Source organism: Bactrocera neohumeralis, chromosome 4, assembly GCF_024586455.1.
Source record: "Bactrocera neohumeralis isolate Rockhampton chromosome 4, APGP_CSIRO_Bneo_wtdbg2-racon-allhic-juicebox.fasta_v2, whole genome shotgun sequence".
NCBI lineage: Eukaryota > Metazoa > Arthropoda > Insecta > Diptera > Tephritidae > Bactrocera > Bactrocera neohumeralis.
Genome location: NC_065921.1, coordinates 28,370,286 through 28,387,487, shown reverse-complemented (window position 1 = coordinate 28,387,487; position 17,202 = coordinate 28,370,286). Strand labels below are relative to the sequence as shown.

The 17,202-nt window shown below is 31.7% G+C and overlaps 1 protein-coding gene across 8 annotated transcripts in view; it reads left to right on the top strand.

The window, feature by feature from the left end:
* The window catches only part of LOC126755623 (aldehyde dehydrogenase, dimeric NADP-preferring), a 29,329-nt gene that overhangs the window by 10,693 nt on the left and 1,434 nt on the right, over window positions 1-17,202 (top strand). For 3 of the 8 annotated variants that reach the window (XR_007666511.1, XR_007666512.1, XM_050468326.1), the window contains exons 1-8: window positions 4,246-4,301; window positions 4,516-4,574; window positions 11,802-11,982; window positions 12,041-12,262; window positions 12,453-12,616; window positions 12,703-12,933; window positions 13,004-13,201; window positions 16,051-16,166. Coding sequence is in view for 6 of the 8 variants with exons in the window: in XM_050468326.1 (XP_050324283.1) it covers window positions 4,284-4,301; window positions 4,516-4,574; window positions 11,802-11,982; window positions 12,041-12,262; window positions 12,453-12,616; window positions 12,703-12,933; window positions 13,004-13,201; window positions 16,051-16,166 (1,189 nt within the window). In the remaining 2 variants the exon portion in view is untranslated. Of the gene's footprint in view, window positions 1-48; window positions 106-3,840; window positions 4,085-4,245; window positions 4,302-4,515; window positions 4,575-11,801; window positions 11,983-12,040; window positions 12,263-12,452; window positions 12,617-12,702; window positions 12,934-13,003; window positions 13,202-15,026; window positions 15,143-16,050; window positions 16,167-17,202 lie in introns of those variants that run through there. The other 5 variants (XM_050468327.1, XM_050468330.1, XM_050468329.1 and 2 more) reach the window with 5 other exon arrangements.

Here is a 17,202-nt window from a genome sequence, read left to right as displayed (position 1 = left end):
GTTTCTTTGTACTTTCCCTCAATAAAGCTAAAAAACTTTATTTTACAGAGCCTGGAAAAAGTCATATTAACATTAAAAATGATGGCGCCGCTATTATTGAAATTGGTGAGTATTGCACAATTGTTTACAAACAAGCACATTAAACATAATATTTATTGAGTAACACAAAATATCGACATATAAAATAATCTGAAAGTGGATTAAAAACCTCTAATTGAGTTACAAACAAATTATTGAAACAACAAGACAGATTCCAAAGGAAAACTACTCATCGACAGTTGGGTCTACATAAAAGCAATAAGCTCGGAAATATTGCGGCCAAGACATGTCTACTTGATAGCTTTCATAACAATTTGGGAATTGTTTTCTTTTATTATATTACTCAGTATCTGTTCAATACTTTGTAAAATTTATTTGGAGACTTCAAATGTTAAAATGTAAAAGCTTTTTTCCGTTCAGTTCACTTCATAAAGTCGGTCTATACCATATCTTCCCCAATCGTCCATCATATCTTATATTATTGATCAGAATACGTTATATTTTAATACAGTTATTTGGGCAATGGTTTCTGTCGCTACGACCTCAGTGACTTTGGAAACTAATCATTTTTAAAGTATTTACGGTATGCATATATCTTCCCCGATCTTCCTTATATACCTTATATTATTGGTCGGTATACGAGATATTTTAATAAAATTAGATAAGTTTGTTTTACTTGGCATAAAGAGGTGAGGAAATCGTTTCATAACTCCCGCTTGCTCTCACAATAGTAGTACAGTATTTAAAATAGATATCTATAAAAATTTCAGAATATGTCCAAGGTCATTGAAATTTCTCAGCATATCTTTCATGTATATAACCATTTCATTAAGCTTAAATCGAAAGAATTCTATGTTAATTTTCATATTTATCATTATAATTTGGCTAATAATAGGTTTTAGTGACTATGCTAAACTAGTTTTAATAAAAAATGTTGTCTGGCAACATTTGTATTATTAAGATCAATTAACGACTGAAGCACTATAAATAGAAAGTGTTATTTATATGGCATTATTTATGAACTTGCACTTTGAATAGTCTAATACACTCATAGATTATAAAGCATAAATTGCAAGCTCATGATCTAATCCATAAAACACATGTGCGACATTCTAATTGAACTTGAGTACGATAAGTAATTTGATTAGATGGTGTATACTCTGTACAGAGTACAGAGAGTTAAAAACACCTAGAAAGAAACGTCGGAGATCCGATGAGGTATGCAGAAGTATGTACACATACTGGCATAGACACCGCTTAGGTGGTTATAGCCGTTTCTTCTTTTCGCAATTTGGCGCCTATTCGGGATACCAATGCAACCAGGTCCTTCTCCACCTGATATCTCCAACGGAGTGGAGGTCTTCCCCTTCCTCTGCTCCCCCCGACGGGTACGGCGTCGAATACTTTCAGAGCTGGAGTGGCGTCCATACGAACGACATGACATCGCTGGATAGGCGTAACCGCTGTCTCTTAAATCGTTGAACTATGTCAATGTCGTCGTATAATTCGTACAGCTCATCGTTCCATCGAATGCGATATTCTTTCTCTCGAAAACTCGTAACATCGACTCATCAGATGTCATCAGAGGACTTTACTTCTCAAATGCCTACTTAGTCCGAAGTAGCATCTGTTGGGAAGAGTTGTTTTGCGTTGGATTTCGAACCTGACATTGTTGTTGGTATTAAGATAGACGAAATTATATACGACTTCGAAGTTCTGACTGTCAACAATGACGTGGGAGCCAAGTCGCGAGTGCGACGACAACAGCTGTATACTCTTGTAGAAGATTGCACTTGCTCGATTAAGCACTGCTACTCGAATTATTTTCTCCAGCAGTAGATTGCAGAAGTCACACGATAGGGACTCACCCTGTCTGAAACCTCGTTTGGTATCGAACGGCTCGGAGAGGTCCTTCCCGATCCTGACGGAGTTTTTGGTATTGCTCAACGTCAGTTTACGCAGATGTATTAGTTTTGCGGGACATTTACATTTTAGACATAGCGTCATAAAGACAACTCATTTTCATGCCGTCAAAAGCAGCTTTGAAATCGACGAGAGGTGGTGTGTCTCGATGCTCTTTTCACGGGCCTTTTCCAAGATTTGGCGCATGGTGAATATCTGCAGATATGGTCAGTTGTTAATTTACCAGGCCTAAAGCCACACTAATAAGGTCCAATCAGTTTGTTGACGGTAGGCTTTAATCTTTCACACAATACGCTCGATAGAACGTTATATATGTATATGATGCTGCAAGACCGACATAAGTCAAAAAAATCAGATTTGCCAGAAAACGCGTTAAAAGTTTTCAATGGACTCTTACACGGAAAACACGAATCATATTCTCTTCTCAATCGCGGAGCATATAAGCTATTCATATGAATTTTTCACTCAACATGAAGTATGATATAACGAACAATTCGATCATTAACTCAAAAATCAATTTTTTGATTTATGCCGGTCTTGAAAAATGAGCGATATGTACATATATGATGTTGAGGAAGTTGGAACAGATTGTGGGGTTTTCTTTTAATGGATTTCAATATTAAATCGTCAGTTTTTTCGTCCGATCATAGACTGCCCATCAATTCTTCCCCGCCGTATTTGAAAAGCTCCGCCGATATCCCTCAGACCAACTATGTGATAAATATTAAATTCTTTTTTTCTCCAGTTCTTGCATGGGACATTTTTTGCATGGGAAATTTTTTTGTTTGTATTAGTACCTATTGTATTATTATTATGACTTCGACATTAGGAAAACTAACTTTTTTTCTTGTTTTAAATATTGAATTTACATATGTATAAAGACTTGCATATATGTGTATGTATCGCGTAATAATATGTAATATACATATGTACATATATATTAGTTCAACCACTTACATGATACAAGTATGATTCTGTGTTATAGTCGAAAGATTCCTTTTATATTATTTATAAAAAATTAGGAGAAATATACATGTATTAACTTCTTTGTATAATTTAATTACTCTCTAAAACGGAACTTATAATATACTCATATGTATGTACGTACATTCGATCTTTAATCGAATCCAATTAAAACTACACACAAATATTTAGAAGCAATTAAATATTAGAGTATATTAATTAAACAACGTTATTGCATTCATTCGGAGTTTTTGTTGTTGCAAAAATATGACAGCCACTCAATGACCTCGCGTTTTTAATATTTTTACATACAAATATATCTATGCATCTATACATACACGTAAGCCTACTAATCGTTCGAATACACCTAAAAACTTATAGAACCAATGTTTTGCTGCTTATTAATTACATATATCCAGTTGGAACTATTAAAACTCACCGTTCTAACAATAGAGAAGCAATCCAGCTTTCCACCATTTTATAAAATGGCTATCGAACTAAATATGATGACAGGTACATAAAACCGTTCGTCTCCTTTAAATTTCTGATATTCGTAATTAATAACAGTAAATACTTGTGTTTAATAGAACAAATTCTTATAATAGAAGCTCATACCCCAACAAATATCATGTGTTAATATTTATATAAATTATTTATAATTTAGAATAAACACTTAATAACTACAATATTTTCTCTTAATTGCAAAAAAATACACACACATATATAAAAGTAGAAACGCACAAATGGCGCGCTAAAAAATCCACTACTCGCTTAGAGAGCTTGAGAGATTTCAAGTAGCGCTTTTCAGTTAAAATAATTTGATTCATACTGCACATGGCAACACTGTGCATGCTCAGCTGTTTATTCGTTCAACGAGTAGCAGTAGTGGAGTTTTTCCAATTGGACTAGTTAGCATTTGTTTTTTTAATCTACTCGTGTGCGGTAGTAGAAATCGTCCGAACGGTTATTCGATTTTTTTTATAATAACATTTCATCACCGTGTGTTGTGCTTTATATTTACATACATATATACATTTGCGGTCTGCCGATTCCTTTCCATTTTATACTTTGAATATTAGTATTATCTAATTGAAAGTAACTAGTGTGTTTATTACTAACCAAAGGTGCTTACTTTGTGTTAAGAATATTGAACCTTAAGGTGTGAAACTTAAACATTTGCATGTATACACAATAATTTACTTGTTTTTTTTTTTTTGCTGTGTTAATAACTACATTGTTGTCAAACGACAAAGAAAGTTTTTCTGTTGTTGCAGAGAAGTAATAAAAAAAGAAATACTGCTATATTGCTTTTATTTGCAGATAACGCAATCGGTGCCGATAACGAACAGTTCAACAAAATGGCAAATTTTGAAGATGTGAGTGCTTTTCTTATTATTTTTGGTTAATATTCAATATATTGAATTGTGATTTAAAGTATATACTTACATATATACCTTTGTACATACATACGTTTTGTTTTATTCATAATTTGTATTTTATTTTCATACCTATGTGAAAATGGCTAAATCTAAACAATGGATCTACAAAAATATATTAACATAAAACACTCAAATCACAAATTAAATACAGATCGTCCAAAGATGCCGTACTGCATTCGCCAGTGGAAAAACAAAAGATGTCAATTTCAGGTGAGCGATATGAAATATTTACTTGTTACGAATTGCCATTACTTGAAGTGAAAAGATGAAAAATGGATTACACACAATAATTGCTTGACTGTTAAACTATAAGTTGTAAAAATAAGCAGTATTATAGCTGTCACGCCCAAAGTCAGTAGAGGACCCCATTTTTTCAGTTCAGTCGAAAGTTTGCCGCGAATTTTTAGTTATATGAACTTCGCGAAAAACAATGAAACAATATTGCCTGAAAATAGTGAAACATTAACCGTTAATATCTTTTAAAATTGTGACCCACCCTAATGCATATATACGCGCCACTGTATTTTTTATTTGGGGAATATACATACATATATAAGTATGTATGTTTGTATGTGATACATCATGCAATTACTCTGCTATATAAGTACGATAAAAATAAAAATAAACTCCAATTACCCACTAAAAGTGTACAAAGTCTATTTTCATAAGTGGCGGTTGCAGAATTCCTTGTAGGTATGTTTGTAAGCATATTAATTGCCTTAAAGTAGTTACAAAACTAGTATTTCAATATTTTTAATTGTTACAACGTGTTTTACGTACGTATGGTAGTACTAGTTTATGCGAATGTCCATTAAATATATATGACTTATGTAAATATTTGAACATTAACCGGCATTCTGCAAAAATCGACTCGCAAAAAATAACTTAACTGGTTGGACTCATATGAATGCATGTATGTACATATGTATATACGATGTATTACTCTTTATGCATGCGTATGTATGTATGTATGTAAAATGTGCAAATTTTTTCAATAGCACCAATGAGGCGTTGACAACTTTAACAAAATGGCAAAGTTTATCCTTCATTCTAAAAATTAAAAATTAACAAATTTTTTAGCTGTTTACAAACAGTTGATCGATTTATATTTTATGAGAAACCAGTTCCATATAATCGGAACGGTATCGGCTTTATAATATATCAAGGACTGTCACATTAGCACAAAGCTGTTTGGAGAAAGTTTTAGCAGATTTCTGAATAGTTAACCAAGACTCCTTTTTTCGGTAAGGTTAAACAGAACTTAAGTAATATGTAGTTGTTTTCTAACCAGACATTGAGCAAACGGCCATTATGTAGTTATAATAACAAACAATCAAGTCAATAGCTTCATATTTCGAATATTAATAGTAATAGCAAAACAGCTGCTAAAATTAATTGCATATACATATGTACCAACATATACTTATACATAAGTATGTATAATATGTACATAATATACTCATGTAGTATATCGTATGTTTATATTTAAGAAATGCATACGGTCTAATATTCGTCATTCGAGTAATTAATAATAGTTATAGGTAATTACATCTATTAAGTTGCCTTTAAATACCTTTTGCAATTAGTTTTGCTATAAATATGTACATAGGAAGAAAAACTGGTTTTTATTAAATTTAATAAGCTCGTTTAATTGACAGCAAGTTCGGTAATCAAGTCCATTAAAAAAAAAATCAAGAATAGTTATTGCAACTGTTTTAATGACTTTTTATACATAAGTATGTACATATTTCAGTGAGTACACTGTACGCACTTTCACACGGCTGATCTCAAACTATTCCATAGACTTTCAATAAAATTCTCTTACATACATTTATACATAGGTATGTATGTATGTACATATGTACGTGTGTACATGAAATCAAAAGCGTGTGCATTCATGCTTATCACATTCAGTCTTTAATCAGAGATACTATACATCTGCACAAACGTATTATACATAAAGGTAAATAAATTATGTATGTATGTATGTATGTACCTTTATTTACACACACATTTACGAATTCCTGCTCATAAATATATTAAAAATTTGGACTATTTGGTATATGCATATATGTACATATGTACATACATATACATATGTATGTATATATGTACATGCACGTACAGCATTTTTATTTATTATGTCTTATGCTTTAGTATAGCATTCATCACACTTTGACCAAAACTTCAGTTTCAAGAGATTCCATAATTAAAAGAGTCAGCCAAGCAAGGCGTCAAAGAATTCGCATGGCATTTGGAAATCTAACTAACGGAAGTATTATAAAATACGGTTTGCTGCTTTTTGTTCTTTTTTTGTTGTTATCTATTCTCTACTGCCGCTTCTTTTGCTCAAGGTTTGCAATTAATGTTTTCAAGATTTTCAGAAATGTTTGAGAAAAAAATTATAGATTAATGCAAGAACAGAAACGCGTCCGTACCTATGTATATTTGTATATATACATGTATATACATGTGTATGTATGTACGTACTACGTGTGCACATATATTTATATACTATTTAAATGTTTGCAAAATAACTATGGTAGTTATCAATCTATCTATATATGTATATACTTATAATAATATGTGTGGTAAACGTTCGCATAGATTTATAGATTAGATAAATATAGTCATATGATTATGTTAATTATTATATTAATAATGCTGCACCATCATTAGTTATTTTGCTGGATTGAATCAGCACAGCTATTCCTTTACGAATGTTTTTTTTTATTTGCAGTTATCTATGTGCATATGTATGTATGTACCCGTACATTAGTATGCATGTATGTACATATGTATGAACTTGCGTGCTCCTATCTGTAAATGAATGACAAATGTTGTATATTATTACTGATATGCCCTGAATACAATATTTAGCTCAACGTCAATCTCTAGTTCCTACAAACGAACATATATGTACATATTACGTGCATTATTATATGAAATAAAAAAAAACTTACATATTTGTTTACTGACTTTTGGTCTTATCTCTGTGTATACATATGTACGTACATTTTTATAGTTGTGCTTTTTCTATAGTGTTTATGGTAGAATATACATATTTAAGTTTAGAGGGAATAAAGCGGAATATATGTAATTATTACTGATACTATGATATTTTTTCAATTAATATCTTAATGTACATACATATATGTATGTATATACATATACGACGTAAAACGTTATTAGATTCAAAGATCCGAGGGCATAGCCAGGGGTAAAACTGATTTTTCTTATTAACTGGCTTCACCTGCTATAAGTTTTCGCTTGCTCTCTAATTTGTAACAAAGAAATACAAGTTTCATTCGCTTTTCTAAATCAGAAAAATTAAAAAATCTGAATAAAGGAAAAATAAAAGACAAAGATTAACTTCTGTTGCTCCGCATCTATAGTAGCCTTTAGTAATACAAAAGATTCTTCAAAAGAACTTGATTTTATCGTTCTGTTTGTATATTAGCGAAATATGCACTGTAAGGGTCCGATCTGAACAATTTCTTCGAAGATTGCATTATTGCCTTATACAATAACCCATGATGAATTTCATGAATATATGTATGTATGTATGTATGTATCTATGGTGACCCGATCTGAAAAATTTCTTCGGACGTTATTGCAATGCTTTCGAATAATTCATGCAACATATTCATGCATACAAGAACTTGATTTTGATCAGCAAGTTTGTATATCAGCTATATGCTACAGTAGCTCAATATCTGCATTAGCGACGAATGAGTAGTTTTTTGGTGAGGATAGAATTTGTGCAAAATCTCAGATCGATATCCCAAAAGTAAGAAGTCAAAATCTACTCATCTCGCCACGCTGATCAATTATATAACATATTTTTTATAGGGTCTCCGAAGTCTCCTCCTTGGTGTTACAAACTTTATGGCAAATTTAACATACCCTGTTCAGGGATAAAAATTACAATAAAAGCGGTTTTATTGAATTACTTTTTACAATTTTTGTATCTACTTCTAAATAGATACATATGTTTGTTTCTAAAAAAACATTTGATAATCGGAATTCACTACATTAACCGCTTTTATGTACTTTTTGAGAAAAGTTGCTTAAGTTTTTGAAAATGTGAGATAATTTTAAAACATTTTAATAACTAATAAGTAAGGTGTAATATATTGGCAATTCCAATTAGATAAAACTCTATTAGTAATAGCTTCCAAAAAACTACAAAAAATATGTACATGCATACACATGTACATATGTATCGGGTGATTTTTTAAGAGCTTGATAACTTTTTAAAAAAAAAAAACGTTTTTTGAAAATCGGTTCTTTATTTGAAACGTTAGATAATTTTAAATAATTTCATTTAAATGTTGACCGCGGCTGCGTCTTGGGTGGTCCATTCTAATTTTGGGCAGTTTCGGTGGAATATATGTTGTCTTCCAATTAAATAGTTGCTGGCTTATTTCTGTAGACTTTAGACTTGACGTAGCCCCACAAAAAATAGTCTAAAGGCGTTAAATCGCATGATCTTGGTGGCCAACTTACTCCATTTCTTGAATGAATAAGTTTTCCCTCAAAATGGCCATAGAATATCTTGTTGAAACCACATGAGTCAACATTTAAATGAAATTATCTTCAAAAAGTAAATGTCATGAACCAATCTAACGTTTCAAATAAAGAACCGATGAGATTTTGCAAATTTTATGCGTTTTTTTTTTAAAAAAAAAGTTATCAAGCTCTTTAAAATCACCCGATATATAGTGACAGTTCAGTTTTCTGCATATTTCCATATATTTTGTCGGTTTCTATTTTAGTGCAAAGTACTGTACAAAATGAGTAAATTTTCAGACTACATATGTAAGTACAATATTTTTGGGTTTTTATTCTAAATTTTATTCTGTTTGTTTGTATAAGCGTATGTTAATATGCCTTTTATCTGCATTTTGTTTGCTCGTTCAGCAGGCTTATTAACCTCCTGCCTGGTGTAAGATCTCATTTGAAGTACAACAAAACCTAAATTACAAAGGTTGGGTCCGGTTTACTTATAAATAAATAGGATAATGTACATACAGTATGATAATAAGTGTGCTCATATATATTCAACGGTTTCTTTTGCATATGTTAATTGTGCGCTTTTTTATTTATCTATTATTATAAACTTAACATTGACCTTGCCATTTGCCATTTAACACTGCTGTTTTTTTTTGTCTCTTGTCAGATACCGTTTTCAAATAAAATACATAAATGTATGTATGTATGTATTTGTAGGTATTTATGTACATATGTTTATTAACTGTGCACATACTTATAAAGTGGAGTCATTTAAATCAGCTGTTTTTTTTTTATTTTTTTAATTTTCGTGCTGAGAGTTGTATTGTCCAAATTTGCGCATGCATATATGCATACATGTTTGTATGCATTTGTATATAAGTATTGTATGTCTGTTTCTACATACATGCATACATATGAAAAAATGTGTAAGGGTATACAAGTTCATATTAAGGCATTTTCGGGATCACAGCAAATTATTATTCAACTCCCCCTTTGTGTTGCCAAAAAAATGCTCATACATACATGCATACATACATATATACATATGTACTATGTATGTACATTAGATCGGGTCGATGATTTTTTTTCTATGAAACCACGTATGCGGAAAATCTTCTACGGATCAATCTGAAATTTTTTTCTAAGAGACTTAAGGATCTAAAACCGGTTTTTAGTCAGTGATTCTTAAGTCAAAGTTTAATAATTCCGAATAATCGTGTGATCAATATCAAAATGCAAGTACGCATTAACTTTCATTCGGATATCTCAAAAACTGACGAACAATGTTTTTTTTTTGTTAAAAGTTGCTGGTTCGAAACCGGTTTTAGACCCATAGTTTCTTAGGCAAAGTTGTTTAGAATGATCCGTTGAACATTTCCCGCGTATACGATTTATTTTTTTGCTTTTTTTGGCACCCTTGATTTGACTTGACCTGCTCTAATGTACATACATATGAATAAAAACTCGTTTAGGTTAGAAAAAAAAGCCCAGGTTGCAGTTCAGATTATTAGTCATTTATAGCGACTGTTTAAAAATATAATTTGAATGCGGAAAATTTTGGTTATTTTATAAAGGTTGTTATACTGTATTTAAGTTTTGAATATGGGAAGACCGAAAGGTAATTAAATTCATGAAAAAGTTGCACAAAAGAGAATATTTATCGAGTAAAAATTTTGGAATGATGTATACGTGTAAATATCACTACTTAAGGAATGTTTTGACTGTTTCGAATTTTTTTTAAAATAATAAAAATTCAAATTTGGTGATATGGCCAGTTCCAAACGTAGACTTTCCGTAATTTTCATTTCATAGTTAAATTAAAAAAAAATATATATATCGATTTTGTTTTTATATCTAGACTATAATACTCCCATATCTTTATACATTGAAAGAGTCTGCAAAAATTCTTATCGAACACAATAATGAATTGAATGATTATAATACTGATACTAGGTTTATAAGGCTCATACATAAATATATCCATATGTATGTCCCCGATCTTGTACTGTACGAATGTAATACTTTAAGAAAAGTTAATTACTCCAAAGCCTCAGTTTGCACTGTATATACATTATCCCATTTATTTATTTATAAGTAACCCTGACCTAAATATAAAAATGACGAGTTTTAGCGCTCCTCTTCCTTAGTCTATAATCTTAACGCACAGAGTATTAATTTCTACTAAGTCTATAACATCACAACTATCTTGTTGGCTCCATTTATGGTAATGGTCTGTTGTTGAAGTGGCAGAAAACATTCCTCAAGTACTTTCTTGCAATGGTGCCGTAGCCGGATAAAAATCAGGCTCCGTTCGGTTATTTGGACCCGACTGTCGTTCGAACGGTATGGTCTCAATTAGTTCACTTGTTCTTGAAAAAGCATTCAAGAACCCAATAGAAGGAATAGATCCTGGAACGCGCTCGAATTTTTATTCGACAGCCATCACATTAATTTCCCAAAAACTATTTACACTAGTACAAAAACAACATAATGAATAGTACCGGCAGCAAATTTGGATTTATACTACTGCTAGTCAAATAGTTTATCTCTTTACTCTCCTTTAAATACTTAAAGCTCGACACCCTTATATGAAACTAAAAACAGCACAGCAACAGTTGTTGTAACGGTTACCTAATTCCCCTTAGAATAGTGAGGATTAGATAAGTTGTCATCGAGATCATCTAAAGGTAGGTGCAGGAAACGTGCTCTTTCGACGGGGTCGGGCCATAGGAAGAGGGGTGTCAGATGTGTAGGGTTAGCAAGGCATGCAAAGACGAGGTTAGTGTCATGCGGGGAAAAGCAACTGTCTCTTTGGTCCTGCTATATCAACTTTTGAAAAACCTTTGAAATATAATAGTTTATAGTATTTCGCTTGAGTATATACATTTTTGATTAACATTACCAAAATTCGTTCCATTCAAGGCGAAAACAGTTGGAGAATCTACTGAAAATGTATGAAGAACATGAAAATGAGATGATTAACGCGCTCGATGCAGATTTGCGGCGCCCGAAGCAAGAAAGTTTGGTGGTAGAAACAGAGTTTCTTAAAAATGACATCAAACACATACTATACAATTTAGGAGATTGGGTTAAACCCGAAACGGTGTGTACTACATAGTAGCGATTTATCCTTTCGTTGTTTTATAACAATTTTATAATAGCCGGAAAAATCATTTGTTAATCTACTGGACGATGTGCAAATTTTCAATGATCCCTATGGTGTGGTCCTGGTGATCGGCGCATGGAATTATCCACTACAATTGTTGTTGGTACCCGTTGCAGCTGCCATAGCTGCTGGAAACTGCGTTGTGCTCAAGCCAAGTGAAATTTCTACCAACTGCGCCAAATTCATAACGGAGATGGTGCCGAAATATTTGGATAATGTAAGCACTGTATCACATAAGAATATCTTACAAAATTAAACTGTGTTGTTACAATTTTAGTCTCATTGTCCAAAGGTAGAGTAATTTCAAATGAAATCCAGATCAAGTTGAAATCATTCCGCCTTGACAAATGTTGTTTCATTGTGCTAAATATTTACACATAAATTTCACACTATTCTAATCCAAATAGGACTGCTATCCAGTTGTGTGCGGTGGTCCAACCGAAACGGCTGAATTGTTGAAGCAACGCTTCGATTACATTTTCTACACAGGCTCAACAAGAGTTGGCAAAATTATTCACGCTGCCGCCAATAAGTATTTGACGCCGGTAACACTCGAATTGGGTGGTAAAAGGTATGCCTTTTTAATAGATTAATTAGAGGTTATTTGGCATAAATATATTTTTTGTATATTTTTTTTTTAACACCTCTCTTTTTTAGTCCCTGTTACATTGATAAATCCGTTGAACTGCGTACGGCTGTGAAACGCATACTCTGGGGCAAACTGATCAATTGCGGTCAAACCTGTATAGCGCCCGATTATGTGCTGTGTTCGAAAGAAATACAAGAGAAACTTATTGCCGAAGCAAAAGACGTGCTCAAAGAGTGGTATGGCGAGGATATCAAGAGCAGTCCAGATCTCAGTCGTATTATCAATCATAATAATTTCCAGTGAATAATACAATTACATAATTATGTGTATATATTTTACTAATATAACTTCTTTTAATTCAAACTTTAGACGCCTGCTGGGTCTAATGAAAAGCGGCAAAGTCGCTGTTGGTGGTAATTATGATGCCTCTGAACGTTTCATTGAGCCCACAATATTAACAGATGTTAAAGCTGATGATCCTATTATGCAAGAGGAGATTTTCGGCCCACTTTTGCCCATATTCACAGTTGAAAATGCCTACGATGCAATCAAATTCATCAATTCCAGGTAAGCAAACACATTTCCACAAAAAAAAAACAAAAGAAAAAAATGCATACAATTAAGTATGTTCATGAAAATAATATTGTTTACTATAAATGCAGAAAGATTTGTGTATCACACTTAAACTTCGACATTTGTACTGTACTTTTGTTCATTGTTGTCGCACACCCAATCTACTTTTTTCCTACTTTCTTTTTTTAGAGATAAATAGGTATTTGGACTTCAAAATATATACAAGATTATCACGTGTTTATAAAGGTTCGATTAAAAAATCGCGTTTATTGCCCAACAATTTCTTCATGTGTGTAGCAGATTACCGAAACACCATTATTATTATTTTTCCAAATTATTAAGCTAAGTACATATTATCGGTTATAACTTTAAAAATTTATACTAAAAAGCATAATTAAAGTATTCGAATACAAATTTGTATAGTCATACGTAATTACTGTCGAATGTGTATTATTTATGCTTTTTAATAGAAAAAAAACAAGAAAAACGACTGCACGAAGCTATATACCCTTCACAGACGTACTTGTTATATCATAAAATGATTTTTTTCTTCATTTTGATCGATCAGTTTATATGGTAGCTATATGCTATAGTGGATCTGAGCAATACGTTCAGATATTATAGCGTTTCCTTGGACAATAACCTGTGACAAATTTAGTGAGGATATTTTGTCAAATAAAAAATTTTTCATACAAGAACTTGATTTTGATCGATCAGCTTATAAGGTAGCGATAAGCCCTTGTGGTCGAATCTGAATAATACATTTAGATAATATATCGTTTCCTTGGACAATAATGTGTGCCAAATTTCATAAAGATTTTTTGTCATATAAAAAGTTTTCCATATAAAAACTTAATTTTAACTCGACAGATTATAGGTATATATGTATATGGCTGCTATGTTCTATAGTAGCCTACGATACCGGCGGTTGCGAGCAGATGAGCAGCTTCTTGGGGAAAAATGATGTGTGCAATTTTTCAGAACAACATGAATATACATACATGTACATGATGTATACAGTTGATTTTCCATAACTCGAACTCTTGAATTGGAAATAGAAGCCAAATTTCATACAAATCTTCTTCCATAACTCGAAGTCTCTCTCGAAGTTCTTTTGTTTTTGTTGTTTTAGCAGCTGAATTCTGCCGAGTTGACAGTCCTTGGCCGGATAGAATTCCAGGTCCGTCCCGGTTACGTATACCCGACTGTCGTGGGAACGGCGAAGTTCGTTTGTGGATAATGATGATAAGAGTTAGGGAAGTTCAACTGTATATTCTTTATAAGAACTCTGACTTTTTCTTCGGAATATTACAAACATAATATACTCATTCAGGGTATAAAGATGTGGTATAATGCCATTGAAAGCATATTGTTTGAGTTGAGCTGAATTTTTCACTTCCTTTACCTGGAGGAACTGGACCTCATCCTCCTGTAAGAAGGCTAAAATTTCTTTTTTCTTGTTAGGTACGTCTACATGAAACTGTTTGCTAGGAGTTTAGTTAGATCAGTTACTAAATTGTCTATTCGAATTTGTAGAATGCTAAATGACTCCATTAAAAATATATCTCTAATAGGTATAATACTGTTGGGTGTGCGATATTTCCAATTTATATATGGTTACGACCAAATTTTCGTCTTAAACGTGACATTGTTCATTTGATATTCATTTATTAATTTTTTATTATATTCATTTATTTTCGCAACGTCTAATAAAATGTCTCCACCTACATTTGTGTACGTTCAAAAAAAAAAAAAAATAAATAAATTAAACATAATTACACACCTTGCAACACACAAATTGGCATAAAAACAAACACAGAGAAGCACCACTTTGCGCGTATATATTCACAGCAGAGGCTGAGGTACAAAATTTATTTAAACGCGACATCCAATCGGGCGGAATGTGTATGAACGACACTATAATGCATTATGCTGGTAAGGAAAGACTTGTATTGAAGCAGCAAAATAAAGAAATAAATGCAACAACGACTCCCCTAAACTGTGTCTACCCGCACACGGGCAATTGTCAGTCAATTGTTGTCAACTTGTTGAGTTGCCCGTTTATTTTCCTATTAATTTGTACAGCTAAATGCATTTCGAAAGTGGTGCAAAGTGGTGTTGGCGCGTTAAACTCCTACCTGTGCTATAATTTAAATAATGCAAACCCTTTTGTAAATATATTTCAATTCCTACTGTAATTATAGCGGCAATTTTAACTAAGTTTATCTGTATGTATGTATGTATACGGTGCTTGGGTGAATTTATTAGTATTTCTGCTATTGAATGAATGCTTGTGTGTAGAAATGAACCATATTTGTTCTAAACTTATAAAAATCTAAACTAAATTGGAGTTGGTGCTACTAAATGTGTGTAAATTTGAAAACTACGTTCTAAGTGACCGCTGTCAGCTGCTCGTTTGACAAACCTATTTGTCCGCTAGTAACGGTAAAGCGATTGGTTATGATATCCCTCCAACAGTTATCAAAGAAATAAGTATTTGAAGCTAAAAACTTAGTAATAACTTACGTACATATTGAATCACTACAACTTCAAAATTTAATTTATTCTTTGACTTTATTTTGACTTGTTTAATTTTTTCCTTAAAATAATATGTTTTTTGAAGAACTCTTAGACTTATTTACATCTTATAATTATTTTTTACATACATATACATATACATATGTGCATTGTTACTTTCGATCAGTATGTAGAAATTTGTCATAGCATCCCCATCAGTACACAAGCGTGCAAATCACCTTGTAATTTAAAACTCACTTATTTAGTTATGTATGTACATTTTTGATGTCTTGTTTAACTGTAAAATATGAATTTTCGTAAAATAGGGAGAAGCCTTTAGTGATCTACGTTTTCTCCACAAATTCGAATGTAGTTAAAGAATTTAAACAAAACACAACAAGTGGCGGATTTTGCAGTAATGAGACCATATTGCACGTTGGAGGTATTTACGTGCAAAACTTTGCACATGATCTACTATATGATGTATAAATTATAAAAATACACATTAAAAATTAGCACACAGTGTAAAAGTTAATACTATTATTATTTTTTTTTTATTTTTCTACTTAATACATTTTTGACCAAATTTTTAAATTTTGAGAGTTTTGAAATTAAATTTTCAATTTGTTCACTTAAAAAAAATAACATAGCATATGCAAATGCACTTGAACTAAAGCTTTTACTAGTAACAGCGAATTATTAAACTAAAATATTGTAAATTAACCAATAAAGAAATAAAATAATATTTATTATTTTAAGATTTAAGGGGGTATTCTAGTCTAGAGGCCCGAATTTCGAGCATTATTTGGCAATTGATAAAACAACATTGGATATTTTTACTATAAATTTTTTATCATTTGTTTATTATATTTAAAGTGTACACAAAATCAAATTAAATATTTTGTTTTCATTGAGTTATGCGTCTTTGAGGTAGAGAAGGGAATGGCGGTGAAGTAGAGAAGGGCTTGTGGTCATTTGGCGGCTACTCACAAAAAAGATCGAATTTTTGAAATTTTTTTAACTTAACCGAATTTTGTAATAATATCACAAATTTCATTTTTTAATTTTTTGGCTTCATGTCATAGAGAGAGACGTATTTTAACTTTAGTTCACAGCTTAAACCGGTCCAGTTACCTCTAGGAAGGTATTTTTGAATCTCCAAAATTTGTAGACTAGAATACCCCCATAATTGTTGTAAATATGTACATATATATCATTTTATCGCATGCTTTATTAAAACACGCTTTACTTTAAAAATCTTCATCCTAAAAATTGTCGAAAGAAATTTGCTTTTCACCCCTTTTTTCTTTGTTTGGCTAATATTAACTTAAAACTTGCTTTACTAAAATTTAAGTTATACAATAATGCGTACAAATTATTATTTTTTTTTTTCAAAAATTTGCACGCTAAAAATAACTCCAAAACAATTATTTGTTTTTTATTTCTATTAATTATAATTTTGCATTCCTTAACTATTT